Genomic DNA, 26072 nt, shown 5'->3' with positions numbered 1-26072 from the left:
GTCGCCTCCAAAGCTGACTAAGCCCCTTTGTAATCATTGCCAAAAGCCCCTGTGATCATCACTAACAGGATTCCTGACTCCAAATTAAGCAAAAATGCCCACCCCGGTAGTCACCCTATAGCACCTTAACCAATCACCCCGGTAGTCACCCTATAGCACCTTAACCAATCACCTAATGCCAACCTTCCAGCAGGAATTTTGCATTGAGGCTATAAAAATTGGTTACTAACCCATGAAAAGCGATGGCTCTCCCTGGTCTGTCATGAGGTCGGCCTATTGCACTCATGGAGCCCACATTCTGTTCTAATAAACTCACCCCCTTCTGAAATGCTGTGTGTCTGGAAATTATTTTCCAGTCTGTGCTCAGACTTCCTCAACAGGGGCCCCTGCTCTAATAAACATTTAAGAAGTCCAATATGCTTTTACAGCTGGGAGAGAAGTCTGTTTCTGTGGTTCCTCCTACCCTGATACCTCCTGCCAACACACTGGGTACCGTGTGTTGTCAGTAGTGACGACACAGGACCCCAGTAGGGCTGGCTCTGTGAACAGAGCACTGGCCCTGAGCTACCACATTCATCAAGGGTGCCATTCCAGCAAGTCTGCAGTTCACACCTCATCCAGGGCTCAGGGTCTCAGGCAGACCCCTAGGAACTCTAGAGGGGTGGGGAACTGAGTTGTAGACTTCACATTCTGGTGCACGGAGATCACGGCCCCGAGACTATGAGGTCTTCAGTTCTCTTCCTGAAATCCCTGGGCATCTCCCCTTTGCTCTAAGTTGTTCTCTTCTTCCTGCTAAAGAGCAAAACTGACTGTTCGAAGGGCATCATCCCATGTAGCCAAGAACCTCCTTCTTCCTACTTGTCTAAAGTACACACAGCCCATCAATAAGACTGCATCGTGAAGGAGGAAGTGAAAGCCCACACACACACTTGGTTCTTCTCAAACTATAAGCTTTTATTCTATTTTACATGTCATTCATCCAGAACACGACGAGTGTATGGGTGGCATCATTCATACTCAACATGAAATGACGTGATGCACACAAGTCACTTGCCCTGTGCTGGGCCCATGTGCACCAGGCAGGAAAGGGCTCTCACGAAGCCCACCCTGAACGGTGGCCTGCTGGGGCACTGGATGTGCTGTCCTCATTTCCCAGCTCTTACACACTCCCTGGAGTTAGATGGGTCGAGATGGACATTTAGCTTGGAACTGAAGTTTCTAATTTTACACTGCTGAGTACAGCTGGGCTGTTTCCCAGCCTACTTCAGAATCAAGATGCTGCCCACTCACTCTACTGTGATCATTCTGAGTGTGGGATTTATTATTCACAACGCTGTCCTTCAAATCAAACAGAGAAAAGCAGGCTTTCAAGACTACAGGTCAGCAAAAATTGGAACGTGTTTTCCATTTCTCCATCCTGCTCAGTTTTTGCCATAACCTGTTCCAGCCTGGAAGACGAGAGCTTTCTGTCTCTGATGGATACAAATGTGGGAGGAACAGCTTTGGTCTTAAACAACAGGCCAGAACCTACTTCCCTCTCTAATCTTGCTACATGTGTGGCTCACACCTTCCTTCCCAAGTGGGGGAAACCACTGGCACTGAACAGTTCAAAGGTTCACCAAAATCTGGGCTTTAGACAATGTTCAACACAGCACAGCAACAAAAACAGATACTGAAGGGGATCCACCACAGCTGAGCGCCTACTCTGCAAAGGTCAAAACCCTCCCTTTGGTCAACTCCCTAAAGTCTGTTCTATCCCACACACTGTGACAAACTTCCCTTGCCCTAAAGATTGTGACTCTGGGTCAAAAAAGGTGGATAAGAAATAAATTCTCAAGCTACAGGAACACGACAGCTTGTTAAGTAAATAATCATGTGACCCTCACCCGCACACAGATCAGAGTAGGGAGACTGGAGGCGGAGTGGAAAAGAGAAATGCTCACGGTGTGTGATTTGATCAAGGGCACAGCTTACAGAAATGCCAACAGTCTGGAATTTTCCTATAAAAAGCTGAGGGAACATGCCAATAGCCAGAAATGAGATGACTTCAATGCCAACAGTTTGACCTGTTGGCACTGAGCCAATGTTCTCAGAAGAAAAAGAGGATGCTTCCTCTGGGGCCATGGGAGCTGGTCAAAAACCCTGCCCATCGCACAGAAAGAGGGGGAAGAGGGGCAATCAGCAAAGAGCAGCTGGAAAGGGTCGAGGGCCAGGGATTTGAAACCAGTGTCAGTCAAGAGTGTACCATGTGGACCCCAGGATCTCTCACACTACAGTAAAAATAGATGTATTCTTCCAAAGTTCTTCCCGTATGTGCTGTAACATGGGGCAGAGACAGGAGGTTACACAGGCAATGCCAGAGGCAGTCTCCCCACTCGAGACAGCTGCAGCACTTCATTTACAGTAACCAGGTGGGAGGGCTCTCTGATTGAAGAAGCACAGCTGCTGATCTACCCTGAATCAAGAAGGTGCCTGAGAAAGGTCGTCCACTCTGGCCCCCACGGGCATCTGGGACAGACACATCTGTCAGTGAAGGAGGAAGTCCACCCCTGTAGAACCTGTTAGATTAAGCCCACGTGACAGAGAAGGGTTTCACAGCCTGATTACCCTAAGAACCAGCCTGGGGAGGGAACTAACGAGCAAATTCTAAGAAGTTATAGATTACTGTCCTCCCAAATAAAACATGAGTCTTTATTGTTACATTTCCAACTCACAGAATTCCGGGCTGTCATGAGACATATATACAGAGATAATCACTAATCTATGCGTTCATCTTCTGCACCCTCTCTCAAAATTTGGCCCAAGACGTTTTCCAGTTCAACCCCACACACCAACTTGGGATAAAGAGAAATAAGTCTTGTTTCTATTCCACTATTACAGGTGGAGTATCTATTGGAGGAGGCGCTTTTGCTGGGTTGGAACAGAGCTGAAGACTTCTGGGTGTGGTTAAAGTATGAACCTCTCTGCCTTCTGACCCACAGACTTTGTGTCTTTCCTTTTCGTTGTTTTGTCTCTTTCCATAGCGGTTGCTTTACAGGTTGTCACAGAGATCTCTCTTCTATTCAGAGTCACCCTGGAAGACAGGTGGTTCAGATGAGCAGGACTGTTACCTATTAAGTTACTGAGTCTACAACTGAGGAATCTGAGCTCAGGGATTACCACTCAAAATAAATATTATTTCAAAGTAAATAACAAACTACTCGGCTGGCAAGTGACATGCTTTAGTCTTTCTAAACCATAATTGCCAAGTAGACTTGGGCTTTATGCTACATCCCAAGACAGAAACCAGGTAACCTACATCTTCAAAGGAATTCACAGAGCACTCCTTCCTGTTTCTTCCCTCAATGGTGAGAAATGACTCTGGAGCCGGAAGCTGTAATATACAACTTGGGGCTCAGGTAAAAACTGCCATAACGCCCAAATCTGATTAACATCGACTGTTCTTTTTCTTAAGTCTGATGGTGCCTGGGTAGAGGCTTTCAATGGGAAAAGGAAGGATATAGCAGGTGGAAGCTTGGAGAAGCTGAGAGATGAGGGCAGATCCATTAACAAACTCGGATGGCACTATGGGACATGACCAGTGAAGCCAGTTATCTTCTGAAATATCACTATCACTTTCAAAACCCATATCTTTTTTTTTTCCTTAACCAGGAAGTCAGGGGTGAGAGGAACATTCACTTATATTGCTCATCAATACGTTCTTCTTAACAGAACTGAGACTATTTTAAGAATATGAGGAGCTTTTCAAGACATCTGTTTTCAGGACAGACCGCAGTAATAGAAATACTTTCCAGAGTTGGTTCGTTCTAGAGTCTATTCCAAGAACAGGGGCGGCCAACTTTCGCGAGGTTCCAAGGCATGTTCTGGCAAAAATATTTTCACTTTCCTAAAGTTATATGCTGTATTAAAGTCCAACTATACTGTATACACATTTATATACACATATATATTCATCTGATCCTTTGCTGACAGCAAAAAAGGGAACACTTTTTTTAAACTCCAAAGTTGGTAATATTTGTGGAGTATTATGAAGGCAGAATTTTGGTTGGTTGTTTTTTTATGACTCAGAACATAGATGAAATGAAAACTTCTGCACACTGCCCCAAATTCACATCTTTAAAAGGTCCTTTTCTCCATTCACATGAATTCATCTGAATCATTGCCATCCTGTAAGAGACAAAACAGTGAAACCATAAAAGCCTTCAAAATAAGTAATTCAATTTAAAAACTTTAGAGTATTAAGTAACAAGCTTCCTTATGATGAACTATAGAATTCAATTAAAAAATAAAATAATTAAATTCAGTCATTTCTTCTCTATCTTAAACTGTTAGTTGTTTAGAACAGCGACAAGAGCAGCTGTGTTCTCTAAGGTGTCATCACTACATGGCCTGGGTTGCCCGGCAATGAGAGACCAATGGGTCCCAGACTGTGAAGTGAGGCCCAACGACTTACTATAGGGTGCAGAAAACATGACTCCTCCTTCAACAAACAGGCCACAATATGAAACAAAACAAATACTGCCTCGATGTTTTAATGCCAACAAAGCTATAAATATGCAAAAATGTTTCATCTAAATTCCATTATTTTGGGCCTCAGGGTATCATGTATTTGTCATTTCACAAGGTGGCATCTCTCTTTTTTTTTTAATAGAAACAGTCATCCAGAAGCTACAGGCTAGTTACCAAGTTAGCTGGCTTGCCAAGTTTTTGTTAAAAAAAAATCCTCACATGGCAGTGGTACCTGTGTAAGGACTGATTTTATTGTGTATAGACAAGCCCTGGAGACCAAGCACAAAAGCGAACCCCGGAGCTCCTTTCTGGGCTTCCCTGGCGGCTCAGACAGGAAAGAATCTGCCTGCAATTAACACAGGAGGCCCGGGTTCGATCCCTGAGTCAGGAAGATACCTTGGAGAAGGGAATGGCAACCCACTCCAGTATTCTCGCCTGGGGAATTCCATGGACAGAGGAGCCTAACAGCTCCTTCAAGTCCAGAGCATTGCAAAGAGTTGGACACAGCTGAGCGACTTTCACTGTGAAGTTGCCTTCTGAGCTACTGCAAACCCTAAGACAACTGCTCTGGACGCCAACATTCATTAATACTGTTGAGTTGTGGTACATTTGCGTGAAAATGTCGTAACCTGAATACAACATTGTTTTGGCTTCTCTCTCTTTCCCATGCTTTATACCTGCCTTGATAGAGATGGAGAGGATTTAGGCTTACAGGTACGCAACACGCTTTTCTCCTTAATAGCTTGTGTTAAAGATGGGCAGGGAAACAGGGGAAAAGGTAGAAAACAGTGGTTTCTGGGAAGTCTGGCTTGATTTCCATTCAGCAGGCTTCTCTGTGCCCGCTTCAATTAGCACAAGGAATTCAGGCCACAGTGAAAATGCTTTGGATAATTATACAAAATGCAAACTACTGTTTATAGTCTATCCACGCACACAAACTCTGACTGCCCAAGAGTTCTACACTGAAATAATAGTATCAGAGATGTTGAAAGAGTCATCCTATATTTTCAGAGGTCAGCTTGAAATCCAAGGATGATCTGAGGATGTTTGTGTCTCCAAAACTTACTAAGATAATGTGGCTTGGTGCCAATCAAAGTGAATTACTCCCGATAAAACCTATGAGTTAGATCTGCGGAGTTCCCGTGTGTCAGGGGATCTGTGTTTTTGGGGGATTACAGTAACTTTTAAATATATAGCTGCAATCCAAGACTTGACTTGGACAATTTCTGTATTTTAGATTCCCTTTAAGAGTCAAAATATTTTTGGGGAAGATTCCCTGGAGAAGGGAATGGCTACCTACTCCAGCATTCTTACCTAGGAAATCCCATAGGCAGAGGAGCCTGGTGGGCTACAGTCCATGGGGTCACAAAGGAGTCAGACACAATTTAGTGACTAAACAAGAGTCAACATGCTTTTCAGTGGAGCAAAACAGGTTTCTCGTCATCCACTTAAAAAGTGATAAGCAAAAAAAAAAAAAAAAAAAAAGTGATAAGCAAATAAAATGTCACAAGAAACGGTCCATGGTTCCTGATACCAAATTTAGAAATTAGAAAGAAATGATAGATGGAAGAAAATTATTCTAAACAGGAGAGCAAAAACTCAAACTAACCTCAGGGTGGAAGACTTAATATTTTTCCTGATGAACTTGTGTAAGCTAAGTTAAAAATTAAGTTGTTGTCTTAGGTAAACACCAGTCTTTGGCTGAAAATCAACTGACCAAGCTGTGGATTCAAAAATGTCTGCGTCCCTTTAACAGAAGATGGTTACAAGGAGAATGAAAGTCCATTTTTTTGAAGAAGGAGGAAGAGCTACGTGAGTCCTTGCACTGTGAGAGAACAGAAACACCCAGCACAAAACTTCCTCGGAAATCTGAACCTGGTTCCGGCATGGGAACAGCAGCAGCAGTGATGGAGGGAGAGGAAAGGCAGGAAGGTTAATAATCCTTTGGTCTACAAACCTGACTTTCTAATCCTGGAACTTTTAACATGTCACTCACCAGGTAGTGTCTGTACAAAGATGTATATTTGTGTGTGTATATGTGTTTCTTAATTCCAAAACAACATCCAAACTTTGAAAATCCATAATGAAAATGGCTAAGGTCATAACACAATATACATGCCAAATTTCTGCTGGGAAGTTGTCTCTAAATAACAGAAAACTTCAATAGCAACAACAACCACAGCAAAGACATCAGACCTGGGTTATGTTAACGACTTCTGCTCAACTGTTAAACTGTTTCTCAGAGTAGTTTCCAGAAGGGATTAAATACACTTCATCTCTTGATACTGATGCTCCGTGGATAAATAACAACCAAGGACTATATGGATAAGAAATAATGACTGTTTATATTCATAGAGTGTCTAAGTCAAGGAGGAACTTTCACACACATGACCTTCTTTAAATTCTAGAACAGCCTCATGAGATAATATGTCTCTCTTTACTGCTGATGAATACTCCCTCGGAGAGGTTAAGTAACTTTATTAGTCTTATCCAATTAGTAAATGGCAGTTTAAGCCTCAGAACTTCAACATCAAGGCTCTATTTAATTACCTAATACTACTCTGGAATTTTTCACAAATAAATTATAAAGGTACATCTCTGACTCATAAAGGAGCCCCATAACTTTAGTTCTCCAATGGGACAAGAATGAAGACTACTGTTCTCATCAATTTTTAGAAGGACATTTACAGACGAACAAGGTGGAAAATCCTACAATTACAATTCACGCACTGAATATGGGGTTTGGTGAGGTGACCTTTAAGAAAACTTAAGTTCTGTTATTTCTAAGCATCTAAAGCAGTGTTGCTTAATAGTATTTTTTGCTGTCATGGAAATGACCTACTTCTATACCATCCAATAGCATAGCCACTAGACACACGTGGCTAGTGTGACTGAGACACTGAGTTTTTAAATTAAATCAAATTAAATGTAATTTAAATAGCCACATGCAAAGAGTGCCCAGTGCAAGGGACAACACATCTAAAGCATCATATGCTATACTATAAACACTCAACATAGAAGCAAATACACCTGTCTAACTTCATTTGTTTTTGCACAGACTGTTTAATAATGGCCTAACTATGCTATTTCCAGCCACTTCAAAATAAATTTTGGGCAAGACAGCACTTGTGGACAGTAAGTCCCTGCCACAGTTCCAATAAAATAATGACGTGCTTGCTGATGCTAAGAAGACCCCTTCTACACTATAATGTGGATCACCATCTTTCTCTATCTTAGGTCCTGAGGAACATGAAGACAACCAATGTTGGTGCTTAGACTACAGTTAAGATCTTTCATTTAATTTAACTGAAGGTGATAATTTTGTCCTCGCTCAATTAAAACATAGAATCTGTAGTCACATTACTATAGAACATTAATAAATAAAGGCATTTTTGGCATGCCTGCCGGAAAAGAGGGAAACAGGGAATGAAAAGTTCTTGAAAACAAACACGTGATGAAGTCCACAGGGAAGGTGGGCAGTGTCTAATAGAATCCACCTGAGTGTTCAATCATTGCCAAACCATTGTCAAGCCAGCCGCAACATGTCAACCAACACTGGCCAGAAACTCAATCATTACAAACTCAGTGAGTTATTTCAAGGCACAAAATTAGAGTGAATAACTTGAATGTACCTGATTTGAAGACATATTCTCAACTTTCATTAGTGATGAATAGCTCCTAGAAGAAAAAAACAAAACAAAACACATTTTAAGTAAGATTTTCTGGCTGGCAAGTATTTCATGAACATTTACCAAGTATCTAGCAATGCTGAGGGCCTTCTGAAGAAAACAGCATCTCTGCTGTGACTTGCGGAGAAGGCAATGGCACTCCACTCCAGTACTCTTGCCTGGAAAATCCCATGGACGGAGGAGCCTGGTAGGCTGCAGTCCATGGGGTCACGAAGAGTCGGACACGACTGAGCGACTTCACTTTCACTTTTCACTTTCATGCATCAGAGAAGGAAATGGCAACCCACTCCAGTGTTCTCACCTGGAGATCCCAGGGACAGGGGAGCCTGGTGGGCTGCCGTCTATGGGGTCACACAGAGTCGGACATGACTGAAGTGACTTAGCAGCAGCAGCAGCTGTGACTTGTCATCTCACCGGGGTTTGTTCTTTTCTAACTTCAATCACTTGAACCTTGGGCTTCAACTCTGATCTCTGAAGCTGCCAACTCTGAAACATCCCCACCTTAGACAGACTGAGGTCCTACCCTTGGGTCTTTTCTGATCTGTCACACACTTCTCTACTGACTCCTTTTCTGATTGCTGCTTATTCCTTCCAGTTTCAATGTTTACACGGTGAGCTAGATTTCAATGTTAATAAAAGTTTGTTACAGTATCACAAAAGCCAAGTTAAGTTATGCAAGGTTCTAACAGAGCAGGTGAGCAGGCTATGACCAGGAATCCAACTACGGAGATGAAACTGACTCGGACACACTGCAGGGGAACTACAGACACTCCTCTCCAGTGTGTGTCAATAAACGATGGTGTCCCCTGGGAGACTCAGAGGTACCTGTTTGAGGGTGCTCCAAAATCCACATGAAATTGAGTAGGAGCTGTTTTGCTTCTCTCACTTTCCAAGCAAGGTCACTTCTAAGGCTCTGACTACTTTTAGAACCTAGGCTATGTTTCTTCTGCTACATCCTTACTCTAAGTGTGGCTTACAGCATAGCAGGTAAGGAAGGAACATGTCACTCAAGGCTTCCTCTCTACAGGTAACCCTACACAAAGATTCTCTACACAAAAATCCCATTAGATGCTAACCTATAGGGCAAGTGTGAGCCAAAAAGCTGTCTAAAGAGCTAATGAACAAGATGGTAAGTGAGAATTAGTATGTGGAGTCTAAATAAGAGGAATTTTCATTATCGTGTAAATGAATAAAATGGTTAATAGAAGGACTGATGCTAAAGCTCCGACACTTTAGCCACCTGATGCCAAGAAACCGACCGACTCACTGGAAAAGACCCTGATGCTGGGAAAAACTGAAGGCAGGAGGAGAAGGTGACAACAGAGGATGAGATGGTTGGATGGCATCACCGACTCAATGGACATGTGTTTGAGTAAACTCCAGGAGTTGGTGATGGACAGAGAGGCCTGGTGTGCTGCGGTCCATGGGGTCACAGACAGATGACTTACCGACTGATCAACAACAAAATATACTGGTATAATCTTCACAGTTCAGCATTCTCCCAACAATCTAAATATTTCTTTAAGAAAACTACCTCAAAGAATGACCTTTACACAGACCTACTCAGAGTATCAGATTACTGGAATTTCTGCACACTGAGGACAGGGTAGGTAAAGCACTTATTTGTAAGAACAAATAATTTTCTGTCTTTAGGGACTGCTGCTCTTTTCACCTGAGAAGGAAGCTGATGCCTTCTGTGTCGTGGGTTTTGCTCTGTTCTGAGCTAAAGGCTGATGGGTAGACTCCTGACTAGAGCTTAAAGAACCTAGACTTTACAATGGCAATTCCATCCTTTTTTATTCTGATAGAAATTAGAAATGAAAATCTGATTGCCATTCTCGTTCAGAAAGTTGAAAAAGGGAGTTTAGAGTCTAAACAATAGCATTAGAATTGGGAAGAAGTTGGGCATCACCAAGATATGAGGTTGTGAAGGACTTCCTCCCTGAAACCGTTTGGAAGCACTGGGGATACTGTCCAGGGTGAGAATGTCTTCTCACTTTATCTGTAGAATTCCCCAAAGATTCAAACATCAGTTTCTTCAGCTATCACAGCAATTAAACTAGACGTTTCTTAGCAGATGGTCCAAATAAATGAATCCACTGTTGGTGAAATTTAATGGTATTTGCCATATCAGAAAGGCAAGTGAAAGGCTTTAGAATGAGAAGATTTTGTAGGCATAGCATTCAATCTCTTGGGTCAAAGAGTCAAAGACAGAAATTAAAGTGATTCTAGCACTGACAGTTTATAAAACAAATCTGAGCTTAGAGCTTGTTGTTGGAGTTTCACTAAAACTCTGAAACAGACTGAAGAGGGGGCAGAAGAGAGTGGAAACAGTGTGTGTGAGACTGAGAAGCAGACTGAGATGAGCTGCATGTCTCTGGGTGAGTTCCTCAGTCTCTCATTTTCCTCTTCTACAAAATGCAGATGATAAAAAATATCTGCTTCACATGACTATTGTTAGGATTAAATGAGATAATGCAGTAAAGCATAATATAGTATTGGGAAGATGACAAGTATCCAAAGATGTTAGCTAACCTTTCTTATTAAATATTCTAAGTAAATTAAGTGACATTATCAAGGGAGCTTCCCTGGTCATTCATATGGTAAAAAATCCACCTGCAATGCAGGAGACTCAGGTTTGATCCCTGGGTTGGGAAGATCCCCTGGAGAAAGGAATGGCAAGCCACTCCAGCATTCCTGCTTGGATTCTCCATGGGGTCCCTGCAGTCCATGGGGTGGCAAAGAGTCGGAAACAACTGAGCTACTAACACTTTCACTTTTTTTCATATTTCTAACATACAGTATTATGTTTCTAAACAAAATTACGGTAGATTTGTAAAATGCACAAAAAGGTATGTTTTCAATTTTCCACCGCACATTGAAAACAAAAAGAATAGTCTAAATCATGCATCATTCAAAATTCCACACATTTTTTAAACCGATGGTGTTGCTAATTCTTTCGTTCACAACACAAGAGAGACTCACAATTCTACATCAAACTGAATGTTTAAGTCTCTGCAATAGTCTGTCTCATGCTGGCAGGTTGTAACTTGGGGTAACACTTCCAGATTTCTCCACTGGAATACAATATTATAAATAAAACCATGCGACTTATTCTTAGCAGAACTCCCAACAGGGACATGTGCATGTCGATAATACCAGTGCTTGATCATAATACCTCCATTCTGGCCGCACAATCTTGCTAATAATCCAGAGTATTCCAAGGAAACTGGGTCAGGACAGGGCAAGACAGCTCATGTTGATCCTATACCCTTCCCAAAGGAATCAGTAACTTTTTTGGTACATGTATCACAAATTAAATCTACCATTCATTCCTAAGGGTTAATTCCCAATTAAGTCAGCAGTGAGAACTTGTCCAAGGTCAATGTGAGTGTCTTAGCTCCAGCATACCTAAGTTCGTCCATCTCCCTCTTCTTTTTCATCTCTTCCTTTTCTCTCCTTTTCATTTCCTGAATCTGGGCTTTCTTCTCATTTCTCTCCTCATGGTCTCTGCATTCCTTCTCTGCCTCTAGGTCTGGGAACCGCTCCATTTTGGTCTTTTCTAATCGGTTCAGGATCTCATTCACTTTCTTCTCTACTGTCACAATTTTCACCTTTGAGGGAGATGTAGGAAAAAAGATACTTAATCTTTATGGCTCTCTCCTCCCCCTCAGAATAGGGCAGAAGCTTTCCTCTGCCACCCAAGTGCACTCCCTTTAGGAAACAGACATGCGGAGCCCTGGACAGCAGAGACAGACGCCCTTCAGCACGAGGGCGCCACCGCTTTCGGTGTCGGCACACTCACATCCTTCTGCCTGTGAAAGCCAATCTGGCCCACGTCCATGTCGGCCGTCTTCTTCAGGTTCGACCACGGGGTGTACACCACGTTCACATTGTTCATCTTGCAGCCTGCGAGAGAGACTGTCCTCAGCATGTGGGCAGGGGGACGCTGAGCAACGCGCGCCCACACCCATGACTAAGTCACCATAATCCGACAGGGGAAAAGGCTGAGAATGAATAGGCCACGGAGTGTTTCAAACCACAAAATATTTTGTCTTTTTAAAAAAGAAGCCCCCTACAAAGACAAATGGTAAAGGCCACAAATAATTCAAGCTAAAGTATTCCAATGGAAAGCAGGGGTCTAGAGATCAGCTTCAGGGACTCTGAGGCTTTCTAAAGTTGAACAACATTTACTGTATGTGTTTTTAAAGAGAAAAGGACCAAACAGGTTTTCTCAGATTCTCAAAGGAGCCCTTGACCTAATGAAGATTAAGCAGCAAGATAAAGGAACTCCGGAGACAGAATCCTACCCGGCATTACCACAAACCAGCTGGTTCACTTTGGGCAAGTCCCCATGGCTCCTGGAATCTTGTCTGAAATATGAGGAGGCTGGACTCATTTAGTAGCGTTCCTGTTGTTTGTTTCTTTTAGCAGTGGAACGTCTTTCACCAAAGAAAACATGTCAAAGTAGTCAAAGCAAAGATGCTCTGGATAAAAGGGGTGGCAGGAGCCCTGTTCACGCCTCCTATGCCCTCACCGCCCCCATTTCATGTGCCCCTCCACGCCAACCGCCTCCCAGGCAGCTCCAAGAATCCCAGTTTAATCACTGGTCCAGTGCTCCCTAAGGCCCTTCTGAATCTGATGGTGATACATGTCAGTGTTTATACTCAATGACCACATACACTGGGCAAATCTGGGGAACACAGCCCTATTTAAACGATCAATGTTAACATCACCAAAAACAAGGCAAACTGGCAGCAGGTGCCTCCTGACTGTAATGCACGAGGCTTCACTTGCATAGTATTCCTGCCAGAAAATTTGATCCTACTGAACAGGAAGCATCAGGAGGCCAAAGTGGCCTCCACTCTAAAAGTGTCAAAGTCCTGAAAACAAAGAAGTGTCCAGATTAAAGGCGACCAGAGAAACATGCCAAGTGAATAGAATACAGGATCCTGGATGAGGAAAAAGAGATGTTATAAAGTGACAGAAGTGGGTAACGGCATTCTCCCCACATTACATTTCCTGACTTTAATCACTGTAACACAATTACTTTAGGCAATGTCCTTAGGACACACTGAATGGTCGTGAGGGCTGTGAATTCTTTTCAATGGTTCAGCTAAAAAAAAAGAACAAAAAACCATTGAGTATATCATAGGGAAAGAGCAAACCAATATGGAAAAATTCTTGACTCTGAAAGGCAGATGAGAGCTGTATTTTTCTTACAACTTTTCTGCAGGTTTGAAATTTTTTTCAAAATTAAGTTAAAAAAAATCTCCACATGCAAGGCACTGTGGGAGACAGAAACATGGCTCAGACAATGGATCCTGTCCTCTAAGATTAAAAGAGGACAGATAAATACATTTTTTTTTTGTTAAGTCACTAAGTTGTGTCCGACTCTTTGCAACTCCATGAATGGTAGCACTCCAGGTTTCCCTGTCCTTCACTATCTCCTGGAGTTTGCTCGAACTCATTTCTGTTGAGTCAGATAAATAAGTTCAAGTAAAATGAGACGTTGTCAAGTGATATGGAAAGATATAGGTAAAGCGCTCAGGCAGTTCAGGGAGGGCAGAGGTCACTCAAAGATGGAAAAAGGGAAAGATTCCACAGGAGAGGTTAAGTTCCTTATTTCTTAATTGGTTTAATCTTGGCTTCCTCATCTATAAAATGAAAATAACGTTCTTAATTCAGTAGAGTTGATAAATGAATAATGTGTGATGTTTCTGGCACAGTGCCAGGCATGTAATTAAGAGTCAATGTTAGCAGCTCTTACTGGAGAAGGCAATGGCACCCCACTCCAGTACTCTTGCCTGGAAAATCCCACAGATGGAGAAGCCTGGTAGGCTGCAATCCATGGGGTCGCTATAGTGGGACACAACTGAGAGACTTCACTTTCACTTTTCACTTTCATGTATTGAAGAAGGAAATGGCAACCCACTCCAGTGTTCTTGCCTGGAGAATCCCAGGGACAGGGGAGCCCAGTGGGCTGCTGTCTATGTGGTCGCACAGAGTCAGACACGACTGAAGAGATTTAAGCAGCAGCAGTAGCAGCAGCTCTTACTATTATAACTACTGTGTCAACCCTCAGCCTTAGCTTGGATCCAGACATGTGATGACTGAGCAGGAGTATAACATTGAGGGCAGAGGGAACAATACAAGCAAAGGCACAAGGTAGGAAAACAGCAGATATTTGCTTTGGCTGGAGTGTGAAATATACGAAGGGAAACAGAGTCTGTGGTCAGATCTGAGATGCTTAAATGCCAGCTTAGGAAGTCTGGATTTAACTGTATGGACAAGGTGTAGGGTGTCATGGAAAGTGTCCAGGCTTTCAGACAGTATAATCTGGCAAGAGATTATAAAGTGAATAAAGAAGAGGCTGACCAGATTCCATGAGGACAAAGAGCATGGGAGGTGGTCAGCCAGGGAGGAAAATATTTTAAGGACAAAGTGACACAGATGGAGTGCGCTCAACAAATCCCACAGCAAAGACAATCTTCTTCACTCCTCAGCATCCTCTATTAACTCCTGACAGTGAGATGCCTGGGCTCAGCTCCTTCCTCTGCTAAGTGAGCAATCCCTGTGGAAGGCTGAAGAGGAGAGGCTAACGATTCAGTGATTCAATAACTTCTCTTTTCTGTTTTCTCTAGAACTAGTAAACTACAAAGGGATTAAGGAGAAAGAGGCTGGGCCAAGAATAACAAGGCCAAGGCTCTTTTAACAAAGTTGCCTCTGCCAGCCAGAGGCGAGGGAAGGGGACAAGAATATGTGAAAGAGGTTGGAACACACAAGGCAAGAGGATGATGACAGTCTCAATTTTTATTATTTTTATTTCAGTAACCAGAGATCTTACCTGGAAATCTTAGCAACTTGGTTCTACTCATAAAAATGGAATGTCCTAAAATGAATTACAATTTAATGATTTATGGAGCTGAAAATGAGTGGGTCTACAAGGACAAGATTTCTGGTTTCTTTGGCTAGGCCCCTGACCCAGGAAAGCTGCCTGCGTGAGATCTGCAGGCTAAAAGGTAGGGGAGGGGCTCATTTCCAGCTCTGCTCCAGTAATCACCGACCTCTGCGACCTGCTGTCAGCTCTGTGTCTGCCCCATGCTTATCTTTTATGTAAACCATATTTTTTCTCCTCCCTCTGGATCGGCCCCCAACTTCAAAGGAACCCAAACTTACCTCAACCCTATCTAGGTCCATGTCCTACAACTAAAATCCAGTCCATCAGCTCAGTCATTCTCAGGAGAACACCATCTCCCTACACTCCTTTATAACTGCCACCTCCACTCCATTAATTGTCCTTCTTGACCTACAGTGACCATTGAAAAATTAAATCCTGTACAGTAGAACCCAACAGGCACCAAGCCCAGTATTACAGGTCCTACTTAAAACACAGAGGCGGATTGTCCCAACACTCTTTGCACATTGGAAACATCTGGAGAGCACTATAAAAATACTGATTCTATCACCCCAGACCAATTATTTAAAATTCTCTGGGAGACAACAAGATCAGTGGATTTGATATCTGTAAAATTCATAGGGAGAAAAAAGTCTGTAAGGAGATAAGAAAGAAAAAGTAGGAAAGAGCAAATGGGAGACTTGAATTCTAGACTGTATTGGGTTGGCCAAAAGTTCATTTGGATTTTTCTATAACACCTTATGGAAAACCTCCAAAGAACTTTTTGGCCAAGAAGACAGTAACAAATAATGAAAATAAAGATATCCAACAACATTACAAATCAAGACCTGAGACACATCTGTCGCCTGGCTTTTAATATAACCTAATTTCCAAAAGTCTTTTCACAAATAACCTTAAGGGTAGGCAAGTCTAGACAAGTTTCTATTCAAGGGAAAGAAAACAGGGTTAAAAAAAAAAAAAAAAAAGACTTGAAATGGGCCATGAACATTAGAGAGGTGGGGAAATTAGTCTTCAGTTTTCTGACAGGTAGCGAGATTGCCATCTTAAACAACAAAACAGGGGAAAGGCATATTATATACATGTTATTCTCCAGACTCAAGCCAAAGTCAGTAACATGTTCTCTATGATGTAATCCATTTCAGACACAAAGTGGTGTGAGTTCTGAAAACACCTCTAGGAAAACTGACCTTGAATGCTATTGGCCTTCACAAGATGGGCACAGTCCATCAGCACCTCCTTTGGAATATCTTCTATTTTCTCTCCCTGAAACACAAAAATAAACCAAATGGCCCACCACCTTGTTTCTGAGCAATAATGGAACACTTTTATAGGGCTTTGCTACCTGACTAGGCACAATTTTACTAAAAGCAAGGGGATCTTCAACTGTATTTCAAGACACTGAAAAATAAAGTCAATTATGGAAATGTTTAAGAAAAGGCAGTAATATGGAAAATACTAATACTTAATAGGTAAATTAAAAAACAGGGTATGAAAAGAAAACCACCAAAATATTAAGCGTTTTTATGTCTGAGTAATTTTTTCCTTCTTTCTTCTCATTCATAATTTTAGAAACCTTGTGGAAAAGTGGTGTCTGTTTTTGGAATGGGAAGATTTCTTAGTTGAGGTCCCTATAACCTCCCTTTCAAGAGACATCCCTCTCAAGGGCTTCCCCAATGTCTCAGACAGTAAAGAACCTGCCTGCAATCCAGAAGACCTGGGTTCAATCCCTGGGTCGGGAAGATCCCTGGAGAAGAGAATAGCAACCCACTCCAGTGTTCTTGCCTGAAGAATCCCATGGGCAGAGGAGCCTGGTGCGCTACAGTCCATGGGGTCACAAAGAGTCAGACACGACCAAGAGACTAAAACACACACACACACGAGGCATCTTACAGTTTTGGGTCTCAAATCATCTGGTAGGTCATCTACCCTCAGCTTTAGTCAGGAACCAAGCTCCTGGTGTGTTACATATAACCTTCCACCGTAAGGGAGAAAAAAATATCGATTCATTCACTTTACAGATACAGTATCAAAGTCAAAGCTGAATAAGCAAAACCATTCCAAAGGAACAAAAATATGTCAGAGGCAAGAGCTAGTGGAAATCAGCTCAGCACTGGCTGTTAGGCATGGGATTACAGAAGCACTTCTGTCCAGGTGTGAAATGTTTTATCTACCTAACTATTTGAAAAATTAAGTTTGTTCTATTTTTTTTTCCCCTTAATGTTTCAAAATGGGAATCTCTCAAATACCTAAATTTTGACTAAAAAATAAGTGATTTAAGTGTAACTACTTAACCCTCATCCTGTGAATAGACTTATTCACTTAAATACAGGATTCTGAATTTACCAACTTGATTAACACAATGTCATCATCATGAATATCAACCACTACACTAGGCTACAATATAGTGATGGTGATGCCGTCAGGGGCTTCTAACATTCATAGAAGCTGACTGACCCTACACTAAACACATCAAATGAATAATAAAGAACAAATTAGGAACTGCTTTAGGAATATTCACTTTTTGAACGGTAGGAACACTAAGTAAATAGACATATGAAATGGATAGTATTATTATGCTCACCTTACCAATGAAGAAAATGAAGCTTAGTGAGGTTCAGTAACTGGGCCAAGATCCTCCATGTCTTGTGAATGTCAGAGCTGAGGGATGAACCCAGGACTAAAGTCATGCTCTAACAACTGGCCCCAGAGTACGGTGCTTATGGAGTTTTTGTGAAAATGTTATCTTGGCCCTTAATATCAGGTTATGTACCAATGGTCCTTCTTACTACCTAAAGCTATTGCTATTCCTGAAGCAATCCCCTCTTCTTGTTTTGCTATTTCTAATAATATGAGCAGACCAAATAAAATAAAATCATTTGGCCTAGTATTATGCATTAAGTCAGAGTAAACAAAACGCATGGGGAGTCTAAGGTAAAGGCCAGAATTTTGACTGTAGGCTTTGTGCCATCTGTGTTAATGAGATAAGAAACCTCTTGATAAGTGAGACTTTTCTATAGGTTTTCAAAAAATCAAAGAAGTATAGAAAAAAAGCCAAACACTTGATGAATATCCATAAGCTTTAAAGCTGGGGTTGAATTCACCTGAAATTGACAAAAAAAAAAAAAGAAGAAGAAGAAGAAACACACATAGCACTAAGCAAGTGCCAGGCACTATTAGAAATGTTTTAGTTGGGACCTCCCTGGTGGTCCAGTGGTGAAGACTCTGAGCTCTGAATGCAGGGAGCAAGGGTTCGATCCCTGATCAGGGAACTAAGATCTTGCATGGTGCAGCAAAAAAAAAAAAAAAAAAAAACACAAAACTTCAGTCATGCTAGCTCATTTAATCCTTACAATGACCCAGTGAGTCAGGGGCTGTGAGCTCCCTTTTACAGAGGAAACTGGCACAGCTGAATAACTTGCTCAGAGGTGCACAGCTGGTATGAGCAGAGCCAGGATTTGAAGCCAGCAGTCCAGCTCCAGAGTCTAGGTTCTGAATTATTTAGTCTCAATGCATCTCCAACGCTTACTTGGTACCTACTAATTAATACAAAGGGCTACGACCTTTACTTTTTCCAGTAGTCATGTATGGATGTGAGAGTTGGACTATAAAGAAAGCTGAGCACTTACTTGGTACCTACTAATTAATACAAAGGGCTATGGCCTTTACTTTTTAGTAGTCATGTATGGATGTGAGAGCTGGACTATAAAGAAAGCTGAGCGCTGAAGAATTGATGCTTTTGAACTGTGGTGTTGGAGAAAACTCTTGAGAGTCCCTTGGACTGCAAGGAGATCCAACCAGTCCATCCTAAAGGAAATCAGTTCTGAATGTTCATTGGAAGGACTGATGCTGAAGCAGAAACTCAGACCCTGATGCTGGGAAAGACTGAAGGCAGGAGGAGAAGGGGATGACAGAGGATGAGATGGTTGGATGGCATCACTAACTCAATGGACATGAGTTTGAGTAAACTCCGGGAGTTGGTAATGGACAGGGAGGCCTGGCATGCTGCAGTCCATGGGGTCACAAAGAGTCGGACATGACTGAGCAACTGAACTGAACTGATGGCCTTTACTGCAGGACATCAACCAGGCAGAAGTTCCTTTAGGAGCACAGATTTTTATTGAGCACAATTATGGGCTTCCAAAAGAAAATGAAATGGAACTCCTATTCTGACAAGTACTAACTGGTGGTAAGGTGAACTTGGGACTATCACCGTTATTTCCATTTTCTGACACAGCAGAATCCAAAGGAAAAAACTTAATCTGAACCAAAAGGAAAGTTGGGAACACCATTCTTTATTTTCTCTAAACTTAAAATAGTTTCAGAATGGCAAGAAGTTGCCTAGGAAAATTCAGAATTTTGTTCCAGCACAGAGTTCACAAACTTTTTTTTCTTTTTCTTTTTTACAATACAGTTCTCAAAAACACAAGCAGAATAAGTAAAGGTGGGGTAGCATGTTTTATCTTGTTAGTACACTGAGAAGTAAATATTATCAGCATAATGAAATCTTTTTTTTTTAATTAAAAATAGTCAAAAGGTTGCTTTTCAGTTATAAAACCCCAAAACGTTTTTGGAAAACCTATACATATCAGGTAGCATTTTAAATAAGCACAATATTTTCAAAGGGCAATCTGGCATAAAAGGAGTTACTAAAATGTTTATATCTTTTGACCCAATAATACGCTTAAAAAAAAATAAAAAGAAGAAAAGGAAATAGTTCATAAAAAACATTTCTTGTTGGGGTTTCATAATACTGAATGCTGTAAACAACTTATATTCTGACAGGGAGCTTTCAAACTAACTGTGGCATACTGTCAACTCGAAGCAGCCAGTCAAAACAATAAATATAAAAATAACATGGTCACGTAATACAATCAACGAGGGGATGCCAAGGAGGAATGCAGACTGAGACGAAAGAATCTAAGTGCATGACAAATGTCACTGCAAGGCATCGCAGAGAAAGCAGCTTACAAGTAACTTTGAAAAACAGCATTTTGAATGGAAACTATAAGGCAGAACCAAAAATAACTGCACATAAACACTGTACTCTAGTTGACAAAGTTGTTTCTTATGGGTATACAGGTCACCAAATCTGAAACCACTTCCACATAGACTGGATTCAAATAAGCAAATGATGGTGGGAGCCAGGTCTCCTTTCCCATTGTCTAAGAAGGAAGTAATAATAGATGAGCAAGGAAGGAAGGTGAGAAAGGCCCCCACAGTAATGGATTCACCAGAGACATCAGTAGGAGCTCATGTTTCGCTTACTGTAGGTACAGAAACAATTATTTACACAAATTACTAACATGGGTTAATATATATGCTGCTGCTGCTAAGTCGCTTCAGTTGTGTCCGACTCTGTGCAACCCCATAGACGGCAACCCACCAGGCTCCCCCGTCCCTGGGATTCTCCAGGCAAGAACACTGGAGTGGGTTGCCATTAATATATATATATACACACATATTTCCTAGCTCTGTCACATGAGAGGGCCTAGAAGCAATGACACTCCAGTAGCAATGAGCACTCCCAGAGTCCAGGTCTTGGTTTCTAAATACCATTTCTCAATAAAAGGAACCAAGGTTCTTTGGAGAAATGGCTGATTCTAGGGCTGGAGCAGGGAAAATACATGAGCCTGGAGCATCTAGGAATGTCAGAAAGTAAGGAAGGACTCTAAAACCAAAACGACAGGAACATGTCAGAGGAACACAGGAGCTGAGGTGGAAGAGTCAAAGCAGGGACGATTTTAGCCATATAATGCCACAGTCCATACTGATATAAGTAAAAGAATAAATTAAATACATGGGGGAGAAGAGACGAATCTTTACAGAAGAATTCCAAACAATACATGCAAATACTCCCTACTCTAGGACGTGGGACTTAGTTCTATCCTCTCCCTGCTTGAGTACAGGATGGACTTATGGCTTGCTTCCAAATAATGAAGTATGAAAATGGGGAGGAATACAACTCTCTGGTGGAAAAACCCGGCAACCATTACCCTGGCCAGGAGACCAAGGTTAACAACATTAGTGCTAAGTCCTGTGAATAGACGTACCCCTGACATGATGGGATAAGAGCACTCCACCTCTGTGCTACTTTTTCCCTAAACCCGTAACTCCAGTCTAGTCATGAGAAAAACCCACACTGAGTGCCATTCCATAAACTACCTGAGCGGTATTTCTCAAACTGTCAAGGTCATGACAAAAAGATAATGAGTAAGAAGCTGTCACAGACCAGAGACTAGGCAGGTGCGACAACTAAAATGCAGTGTGGGATCCTGGACCAGATACTGGAACAGCAAAAGCACGTTAATGGAAAAACTGTAGAAATCAAAACAGCCCAGAGGTTAGTGACCAGCGCTGCACCCGTGGCTCCTTAGTTCTGACAAACCTACCATGGTAATGTAAGATGTTAGCAGTGGGGAAAACTGGGCATGGCGTGTACAGAACTCATACTACCTCTGCGACTTTTCTATAAATCTAAAATCATCCCAAAATAAATATCAGTTCAGTTTAGTTCAGTCGCTCAGTCGTGTCCGACTCTTTGTGACCCCATGAATCACAGCACGCCAGGCCTCCCTGTCCATCACCAACTCCACATAACAATTATCTATACCCTATGATTCAACTATACAAAATATATGGATATAAAGACAGATTAGAAAAACAGTTTTATGTGACTAGGGAACATGGAATCTTTTCCCTTTACTATGATAACGCTGTTTTAAACCTCCTGAAGAAGCCCCGGGTAGCAGGTACATGCACCCTTGGTGAGACAGGAGAATCACCAGTCTGAGAAAAAGGAACCACAATGCGATCTCCCCAGAAGAAGACAGGAAGTCCAGTAGTGTCAACTGAAATGACAGAGAGACAGCAGAGGTGACACACAGCACACCTCAGCCAGTGGGACAAGACAGTGCCTCTAGCTGGAAAACATGTGCTGTGCTCCCCTTCCAAACCTCAAGTTACCAGATTTGCCCTTAGTGATTTCCTAGGTGAGGGGAAGACATCTCTTCATCAGCTAATTTGTAGACTTTTGTACATATTTATTACTCTAAGCAATTTATTTTCAAAAAAAAAAAAGGACAGAGGACTAGACAGGATGCTCATCACTAAAGAAAAAACTTTTGGTGCTCGCTTCGGCAGCACATATACTAAAATTGGAACGATACAGAGAAGATTAGCATGGCCCCTGCGCAAGGATGACACGCAAATTCGTGAAGCGTTCCATATTTTTAAACAAATGGGACCTAATTAACCTTAAAAGCTTCTGCACATCAAAAGAAACTATTAGCAAGGTGAAAAGACAGCCTTCAGAATGGGAGAAGATAATAGCAAATGAAGCAACTGACAAACAACTAATCTCGAGAATATACAAGCAACTCCTACAGCTCAACTCCAGAAAAATAAATGACCCAATCAAAAAATGGGCCAAAGAACTAAATAGACATTTCTCCAAAGAAGACATACAGATGGCTAACAAACACATGAAAAGATGTTCAACATCACTCATTATCAGAGAAATGCAAATCAAAACCACTATGAGGTACCATTTCACACCAGTCAGAATGGCTGCAATCCAAAAGTCTACAAGTAATAAATGCTGGAGAGGGTGTGGAGAAAAGGGAACCCTCTTATACTGTTGGTGGGAATGCAAACTAGTACAGCCACTATGGAGAACAGTGTGGAGATTCCTTAAAAACCTGGAAATAGAACTGCCTTATGATCCAGCAATCCCACTGCTGGGCATACACACTGAGAAAACCAGAAGGGAAAGAGACACGTGTACCCCAATGTTCATCGCAGCACTGTTTCTAATAGCCAGGACATGGAAGCAACCTAGATGTCCATCAGCAGATGAATGGATAAGAAAGCTGTGGTACATATACACAATGGAGTACTACTCAGCCATTAAAAAGAATATATTTGAAGCAGTTCTAATGAGGTGGATGAAACTGGAGCCTATTATACAGAGTGAAGTAAGCCAGAAAGAAAAACACCAATACAGTATACTAACGCATATATATGGAATTTAGAAAGATGGTAACAATAACCCTGTGTACGAGACAGCAAAAGAGACACTGATGTATAGAACAGTCTTATGGACTCTGTGAGAGAGGGAGAGGGTGGGAAGATTTGGGAGAATGGCATTGAAACATGTAAAATATCATGTATGAAACAAGTTGCCAGTCCAGGTTCGATGCACGATACTGGATGCTTGGGGCTGGTGCACTGGGACGACCCAGAGGGATGGAATGGGGAGGGAGGAGGGAGGAGGGTTCAGGATGGGGAACATATGTATACCTGTGGCGGATTCATTTTGATATTTGGCAAAACTAATACAATTATGTAAAGTTTAAAAATAAAATAAAATTAAAAAAAAAAAAAAAAAGAAAAAAATTTTGAATCCATGTTTAAACCCAGTTACCTTATGCAATCGAAGGTACACATGAGCCGAAGAGAGTTTGTCCACATGAAACCTACAAAGAATGAAAACCACTTTTAGCAAGAGGTACAAGATACCCATCTCCTCATGCCACCTGTGTTGAAAGCACTCCAGGCCAAAAATGTGAATTCAGTTGCCTACTGCATGCTGAGCACCATGGTGAGCAGAAAACACAGCCAACCACCTCCGAAGGGCTCACTTTCAACTGGGAGAGGCAAGAAAAACATGGAGAGTTCTGCAGGTGTGCAAGACTAAGTGCCAAAATGAGTACAGGAGGTGACGAACATTAAATGCCCAGGAAGTGTGATTTTTCAAGTGAGAAAGAGCTATCAGTGACCCAAGGATTCACTGGTGAACTGAGATTTGGAGGGTCCCAGGCTGAAGCATGGGATGTATACAAACATGGGAAAGGAATTTTAGGAGGGAAGAGAAGGGAATGAAAGAAGTCATCAAGACTCCAGGGCTGCAAGCCTGGGAAAGTTGCAGGACCACTGACAGCTGCAGAGGGAGCCAGCTGGGAAAGATGACAGGTCTGGTTTGGGACATCCTGAGTTTCAAGCAATGGCAAAACAATCCAAAGAGGATGTCAATCAGAGACAGAAAAGTCAAGTAAGGACTGAAGCAGTAAGTGGACCCTTTAGGGGTCAGACTAGCAATTCATCCAGCAACTATACTCCAGTAAAAATTAATTTTAAAAGAAAAAACAAAACTAAAAAAACTCCAAAACCCAATTCATTTAGCCTTACATCTAATAATGACACTAGTACTCGATTCCTGGGAAAGCATGGTGATTGTGCCCTTTATGATGTTGTCCTAAAAGTATTAGAAAGCCCTCTTACTCCCAAAGTCCTGCATTTACCTTTCATTAAGGTTCTATCATTCATTAATTTAATTAAATCTTTTTAAAATGTCCTTTTTTCACCTAACCCAACATTTGGGGATTTTAAGTTATTCACCTTTAGAAATCACTAAATGAGGTGGATCTCTCTTCCCAACACCCAAAGATGCCTTCAGAATGCTAGCAAACAATGGTAACACACAGCTGTCACTCCTGATTCTGTTAGCTTCAGCCTTCTCTTCCTTAGTCCTTTCAAGACTGAAGAATGTTCAATAAAATTTTAAGGGAACAACATCACAGCCCATTATATATTTCTCTAGATATTTTATTAGCATTAAAGAATTTTTTAGAACTGAAAATGGTTACACATTTATACCCACTCCAAGATGTAGACAGTGTGAGTCTATTTAAAGGTCAAGATTATGCTGTTTGTAATGCCCTCTTTAAAAAGGTTAAGCATCTTGCTAGTGACTTTGAATACAAAAAAGTTCTACACATTTTTTGGCAGTCTATGATGACTCTAGGTTTTACTCCTCACAAATACTGACAGCCAGAAATGAACATAACATCTTGGTTTATTTTTCTTCTTCAGGTTCATTTACTTATTTGCATTCTCATGTAAGAGATTCCTACTGATTTTCTTCTGCTCGGCACTGTCCAGCCAGAAAATAAGCTTCTTGAAAATCTAGTAATTATATCTCACTACCCTGTTTTAGGATGTTAGAAAAATACCCCATTCATAAGCAAGCTCAATTGAGAAAACGTCTCCCATTCCAATTTAAAGTTCTCGATTTACAACAACTCTTTTCTACATACCCATAGTAGCTTGACTGTATTCTCACTTCCCTTACAGGTCCCTGATGTGGAATTTTGTCAGTAGAAATACATTATAGTTCAACATACATATATACTGGGTTCATACACAGGCAGTCAAAGTACTAAAACACACACAGGAATACCACTGATGATCTACTTGAACTTCAGGCTTATAGGTACACCTCTACAAAGGACAGGGGAAATGTACGGATATTCAGGGCTTTGGTTGAAGTGTAAAACAGACAAAAAAGTCAGCTCTGTAAACTATTTGGAGCAAGCTTCCTTAACAAACGTCCCAAATGCTCACTCCAAGTTTAAATTATGCCCACTAGTTCCCTAGTTCTCTCTCTTCCGCTTACTTTCCTCTCCCTGCTTAATCACTATTACCCTTCACTGAATACAGAGACTAGAAACTTGAATATATGAGCATCCCTGACCTGAGACTATAGAGATGCAGAGCACCCAAAGTTGGATAATTTTACTTCTTCAAGAGGGGTCTCTGGATATATTACTCATTAGGGAGTCTGGAGGCAGTAAACACACACTTTTTCTGTTTTCCTTTGTTTAAAAAGAATGTAGGGACTTCCATGGTGGACTTCTGTGGTAAGACTCTGCACTTCCAAAACAAGGGGTGCAGGTTTGATTCCTGGATGGGGAGCTGAGATCCCACATGCCTCACAGCCAAAAAAACCAAAAACATAAAACAGAAGCCATATTTCAACAAATCCAATAAAGACTTTAAAAAATGAGTTTAGTTCCATTCTCATTTAATCCTAGAAAAATTCTTTGCTTCCAAGCACTGTAGGAAGTTTCCCAGTATAAACTCAGATGTTGACATTCCCAGAGGTTCAGTTCCAGAGT

General features: G+C 41.5%; 2 protein-coding genes and 1 non-coding gene across 5 annotated transcripts in view; 2 read left to right on the top strand and 1 right to left on the bottom strand.

Annotated features, from left to right (window-relative positions):
* Positions 1–26072, top strand: part of ESCO2 (establishment of sister chromatid cohesion N-acetyltransferase 2) — a 188122-nt gene that overhangs the window by 122297 nt on the left and 39753 nt on the right. The gene's annotated exons all lie outside the window — the stretch shown is intronic.
* CCDC25 (coiled-coil domain containing 25) overlaps positions 2655–26072 on the bottom strand; it is a 32913-nt gene continuing 9495 nt past the window's right edge. For all 3 annotated transcript variants that reach the window (XM_055577803.1, XM_055577802.1, XM_055577804.1), the window contains 6 exons: positions 23540–23591; positions 16305–16380; positions 12004–12107; positions 11610–11812; positions 8142–8187; positions 2655–4167 (listed from right to left, as the gene is read on the bottom strand). In XM_055577803.1, coding sequence (XP_055433778.1) covers positions 4138–4167; positions 8142–8187; positions 11610–11812; positions 12004–12107; positions 16305–16380; positions 23540–23591 — 511 coding nt within the window. In that variant the 3' untranslated portion in view covers positions 2655–4137. The remainder of the gene's footprint in view (positions 4168–8141; positions 8188–11609; positions 11813–12003; positions 12108–16304; positions 16381–23539; positions 23592–26072) is intronic.
* On the top strand, positions 22242–22348 carry LOC129651837 (U6 spliceosomal RNA). The gene has a single exon (XR_008714344.1). It is a non-coding gene; the product is annotated as a U6 spliceosomal RNA (small nuclear RNA).

This window comes from Bubalus kerabau, chromosome 4 (genome assembly GCF_029407905.1).
Source record: "Bubalus kerabau isolate K-KA32 ecotype Philippines breed swamp buffalo chromosome 4, PCC_UOA_SB_1v2, whole genome shotgun sequence".
Taxonomy (NCBI): domain Eukaryota; kingdom Metazoa; phylum Chordata; class Mammalia; order Artiodactyla; family Bovidae; genus Bubalus; species Bubalus kerabau.
Note: the sequence above shows the minus strand (reverse complement) of the source record. Positions and strands in the feature narration are given on the sequence as shown.